At 33.3% G+C, this 6,014-nt stretch overlaps 1 protein-coding gene across 1 annotated transcript; it reads left to right on the plus strand.

Moving 5' to 3' along the window:
- Position 1: 1 nt before the first annotated feature.
- On the plus strand, positions 2-5,313 carry LOC115996367 (cytochrome P450 87A3-like). Its single transcript, XM_031235571.1, has 9 exons — positions 2-240; positions 967-1,291; positions 1,879-2,025; positions 2,237-2,485; positions 2,910-2,999; positions 3,255-3,333; positions 4,134-4,240; positions 4,712-4,839; positions 4,956-5,313. The coding sequence occupies exons 1-9, from the start codon at positions 41-43 to the stop codon at positions 5,038-5,040; spliced, it is 1,410 nt and encodes a 469-aa protein (XP_031091431.1). The 5' UTR covers positions 2-40; the 3' UTR covers positions 5,041-5,313.
- The last annotated feature ends 701 nt before the right edge of the window (positions 5,314-6,014 follow it).

Genomic DNA, 6,014 nt, shown 5'->3' on the forward strand with positions numbered 1-6,014 from the left:
CATATTTTCTTCATTCAGTTCATCAAGTTAAAGTAGTGAAATGGCTTGGCTTGTTATGTACCTTATTTCTTTTCTACTTATTGCGTTTGCTCATTGGGTGTATAGATGGAGAAACCCAAAGTGCAAAGGGTTGCTCCCTCCTGGCTCAATGGGTTTTCCAATCGTTGGTGAATCCATTCAATTCTTCACTTCCCACTCCCTCAAAGGTATCCCACCCTTCATTCAACAGAGAACAGCAAGGTAAATCATAAAATTATTAGTTTTAATAAAATCAAAATATATTACAAGGCAAAATTAATAATTTTTTTATAAGTTTAAAAAATTGTTAAGATTATCACTACCCCAAATGTTATAGCTAGTATATTAACCATATTAGTATTCTCAATATTATATTATATAGTTTTATTATTATGGTAGTGGTTAGTCAATAATGTGGTAGCTTTAGAATAGGAGAGTTTTGTGCTTACTCTCTTGACTCTTCCTCTCTCTGTAACAGTTAGAACAGAATACCAATGTTCATCAGTAGCGAATGTGCAACTTTATTTTCTTATAAACTGCAATTATATTTTTGAGAGGCAGGGTGTTAGACTTGGCCCTTCATCGACCGACGCCCAACAATCCCCTAGCCACCAATTGATGGACTTGACGCTTTATTGGCTCCACCCAACAATTCCCTCTCCTGTCAATCTTAACCATGACCTAGGCACCTAGTTCTGATACCACTTGTTAGATCAAACGCTTACCATTATATCAAAAGCTATAGTTAATAGCGAATGCGCAAATTTATTTCGTTATAGACCACCATCACATTTTCGATAGGCAAAATGTTAGATTTGATCCTTCGCCAGCCTCCCCCAACAATCCTCCTAGTCACCAATTAATTGATTTAGTTTAGTCCTTTATCAACCTCCGCCCAACAAAAATATATGACAGAATTTTATTTTTTAAATTTTCATATATTTTTAGATATGGTTCACTATTCAAGACATGCATAGTTGGGCAAAGAGTGATTGTGTCAACTGACCCAGAAGTGAACCATTTCATTTTCCAACAAGAAGGTGAGCTGGTTCAATGTTGGTATTCCGAAAGCTCCGCTGAAATCACCGGACGGCAGGGCTTTTTGGGCCATCACGGCGACTCCCACAAGTATATTAGGAACCTGGCTCATAGTCTCGTCGGCCCCGAAAACCTTAAACAAACCTTGCTGGCCGAGATGGACCAAACGACTCGTCAACATTTGGATCAGTGGACTGGCCTCTCCAAGTTGGACATTAAACAAGCTACTGAAATTGTAAGTACTATTGTCTCTTATAATGCATATCCTAGAACCCAGAATCCTAGATGGTGTATTAGTGTTTAGTGAACAGTACTGTGAATTGTATGTGCTATATAATGCATAATATCTTATATCCATCAATACAGGTTTATATAACCACAGAGTTTGATTGAATAACAACTACTAGTTATTTAGTCCAACCAGACCACTTAATAAGCCTAGTCAACTTGCACATGTACTTAATTAAGGTCCTAATATATAATATATATATTATTAAGGAAAATCTTACACTATTTGCATGTTTTTAAACGTAAATGTGATGGATCTTAGCATTGGTCACTCATCCGGTAAGTCAAGCACAATTAATCAGGAATTTCTTTTAATTATATGGTTGTCATATCCTTTCCAAAACCAATTGGTAATAAGTTGACATTCACTATTTAACCACATCCTACCAAATGGTAATAAGTTGATATTAATCATTTAACCATATATTCCTTCATGGTAAGTCACACCCGCCTCAAATCAAACAAGGGCTGAATTTAGCCAACCCTGCCTGAACCCAACAAAATGTGCATTCCTTAATTCTTGGTATCGCCCAGATGTTGTTCAAACTTGCTGCCAGCAAAGTTTTGAGCTACGATGAGAAGAAGGCGTTGGAGCTGAGAAAGTATTACAAAGATTTCCATGAAGGGTTTATATCATTTCCTCTCTTTCTCCCCGGAACTCCCTTTTATGCTGCCATGCAGGTACCTCTTTAATTTAATTTAACAAACTTCGCTGTAAAATTCTTACTCCCTCAATTTCACTTCTTGATGTCACCCGTATTAATAAGTTATTTTTTCATGTGAGTCCCATAAATTTATATTAAGATTTTGGAAGTAAAAGTTTGAAGTAGAAAATGGGTGTCCACCTAGGATTTTCGGGGAAGTAATGGTTGTGCTTATATATATAATATAGGGACATAAACAGGCAATCAAGTTGATTAAGGAAACATTAAAGGAGAGGCGATCGTCGAAAAAAGGCAAACAAGATTACTTAGATTTTATACTCAATGAAGTAGATAAAGAGGACACATTTATAACAGAAGAAATTGCAGTGGATATATTGTGTATGCTTATCTTTGCTGCATACGAAACCACTTCTTCTGCAATAACATTAGCCTTGAAGTTCCTCAATCAACATCCTCATGTCTTAAAACAACTACAGGTTTGCCTTTTACTTCATTCGATTATTTAAGAATACAATAATTAAGGCCCTGTTTGGTAAATAGCTGATAGCTGGTTGGGTTTGCTGTTTGGGTTGGAAGGTATGATTTGTTGATAACATTGGCTGATTGTAGAAAGTTGTTTGATAGATTAGCTGTTAACTGATAGCTGTTTGGTATAATTTCTTTTCTCAAAAAGCTAATTGAAAAGGCTACTTTGAGTAGCCTTTTGAATTTTAGCATTTTGGATTTACAAAAAGCTTATTAACCAAACAACTAATAGTGGTCAAATAAACTAAAATTGCCTGATAAGCTGATTATTTACCAAACAGGCCTAAGTCATTTTAGGTAGGTAACTAATTAATGAATAAATCTAAAAAATTGTGAAGTGCATGATAATCACATGTATATAACGTATGTCATTAGGAGGAGCATGAGATAATTGTTGCCAGCAGAAAAGATAAGGAATCCAGCATTACATGGAAAGAATACAAGTCAATGAAGTTTACTCACATGGTCAGTTTTCTTTATTAAATGTCTTATTAGGGACTTCTTTTACTCTGTTGGGCAGAGGCCAATGAAAAGCCAAGTCCTGCATCAGATGATTAGGGTGATTGTTGGGCGGATACATGAAAGGTAAGTTCAACATTCTATTTTTCGAAAATGTGATTATATATATGTAAAGAAATAAAGTTGTACCTTCGATAAGAATTATAACTTTTAGGGTAATAATAAGAACTTCGTCCTAACATTTTGTGTACGTGGAAACAGGTTATAAATGAAACCGTTAGGCTAGCAAATATCGTTCCAGGCATCTTCAGAAAAGTGATAGAAGATTTCCAGATTAAAGGCAAGTACAAACTTTCTATACATAAATATATAACATTTCAATCATAATAAGTTGAATAGCTATATAGTTTGAACCCTCTAAGGCAATGACACAAAAAGACCGATGTAGACAGTAGGCAGAGTTAATTCCACCAGAGGTCTTTTATTTTTTGTAGTTATTTCAAATTTAGTCTCAGATTATTATTTTTGTCATTTAAGATCTCATACTATTATTTTTTTGGATTCGTTTAGTCCTTCTCATGATTTTTTCTATTTTTAGTAAGGGCATTTTTATTTTTTCATATTTTTCTTTTGTTATTTTTCCGGTTTCAACCAGTTTAATTGGTTTAGGGCTTTAGGTAACCTCTGATTTTTAGTAACCATATTTTTCAATCGATTTAGTAAAGTCCTAAATCAATTAAACCGGTTGAAATTGAAAAAAAAATAACAAAAGAAAATTATGAAAAGACAAAAATGCCCTTACTAAAAATAGGAAAAGTCATGAGAATGACTTAAAGTATCCAAAAAAAATAGTCTGGGATGTTAAATGACAAAAATGATAGTTTAGGACTAAATTTGAAATTGTCACCAAAGACAAATGACCTCTGGTGAAATTAACTCAAAGCAAAGCAAGTAGGAAGTATAATTCCAAGTCGTATATGCTTCACACATGTTGACTATGCATGTTAGAAAATAAATTAAAAAGTTTTAGTAATATAAGACGGGTGGAAATTTGAGTTTGAGAGATATTTAGATTATATAAAAATAAATACTCCGTAATAATTAATTGAACATATATGTTGTATACATTGAATTACGCAGGATATACTATTCCGAAAGGATGGATGATCATGATTTGCCCATCATCTGTTCATCTAAGTTCTGAGAAGTACAATGATCCTCTTTCGTTCAACCCCTCTAGGTGGAATGTAAGTGATAAACAAAATGCATTTATTATCAACTTTGAAAGCAACTTATAATTAGGGATACCAAACACCTTGTGGTCGAGCAACATAATTATACCTCTTACAAATGGGGGGTCACAGATTTGAACTCCTCATGATCAAATTGATAATTTTGCTATAATCAAGGACCATTTCCGTCATCACGTGAACCATTTTTTTCAAAAAATTAATTGCTTAAATGGTCTTTTGACTATAGTGAAATTATCAATTTGGGTCCGAGTTAACGGATGTCTAATGACAAAACAAATGGAAAACCAAATTAGTTAATTAAGATTTTTAAAGTTGAGGGACTTAATTGGTCAAAAAATAGTCAAGGACCAAATGGGTTTGCTATAGTTAATAAATCATTTTGGTAATTAACTCAAAAAAATCTTGCTTTTAAATATTTATTTTCATTAATTTAATGTGCTAAATTTTCTCCATGGGTAAAAAAAGGGCGAAGAGATACATTCCTCATCAAAGAAATTCATGGCCTTCGGCGGGGGTCAAAGGCTTTGTGCCGGTGCTGACTATGCAAAGCTTGTAATGGCCATTATGCTTCATTACTTGGTGACAAAATTCAAGTAATTAATTATTTTTCACACAATTATAATAATATTTTCAATTTTAATTCTTGACTATTACATTAATCATATTTGATCCTTAGTTTTTAAGTCTATTTTTAAAAATTTTATTTCAGATGGAAAGTTGTAGATGAAGGGAACATTGTTCAAAAACCTGGCTTGGCTTTTCTTGATGGATTCAAAGTTCAGATATACAAGTGAAACTAACGTTTGAATAAGAAAACCTCAAATATGTGTCTTTGGTCTATGGAGTGCTTGTGCATCCTCATGTTATAGTATGTAACATGAGGAGAAAATTAAATAAAATAAATAAGTCTTTTATTGTCTTAGACATTTTATTTTCTTACTCTTATATTTTCAATCGTGTTTCTTATGTGGTTGTAAAATCTGTATAAATTCATATTGTTTTTTGTATACAACTGTTGTACTAAATATACAAATATATAAAAGATGGTTTCCTAAAGTTTGTGTCAATATCTGTACGTGAAATCCGTGAGTCTTGAATGTAAGAAATTTCTAATATGTTTCTAATTAATTTTAGTCAAATTAATTTTCTGTGTTATGTCCTGTGTTAGATACAGTGATAAATAATATATAAACGATTCAGGAACACAACGAACGGCTAACGAAGTTCAGAGAACTTCTCCTACGTCTGCGGAGCTACGTACAAGCCAATCTTCCACTTCAAGTTTCAATGATCATAAACACGTCTTCAACACCATATGTAACGCCCCCAATTTTAACATTCGAACGAGCCTAGATAATAATTAAGAGCTTAAGGCATATAAATAAGGATTTAAATACTAATAAACCATCAACATTACATTAATATACCCAAATACTTGGGGATGCTACCGTCATAGTTATACAAATAAGAGTAACTACCAGGCTAAACCAAAATCAATTCATACATGCATCCATAAATCCAAAATGATAAATGGGTATGGACCCGATGTCTAAGCAACATACTAACCAAAACGAATTTAAATAAACAACCCAGTCATCAAGCAATTGTTATGCCGTGGACCCAGGTCCACCTTGCAAGGTGGATCTGAGTCTACATTCACATACACTATACTCTACATTCACATATATTATACTCTACATTCACACTTTGTAAACTCCACATTCACATACACTATACTCTACATTCACACTTTGTAAACTCCACATTC

The sequence above is a fragment of the Ipomoea triloba genome, chromosome 11 (genome assembly GCF_003576645.1).
Source record: "Ipomoea triloba cultivar NCNSP0323 chromosome 11, ASM357664v1".
In the NCBI taxonomy this organism is placed as follows: Eukaryota; Viridiplantae; Streptophyta; class Magnoliopsida; order Solanales; family Convolvulaceae; genus Ipomoea; species Ipomoea triloba.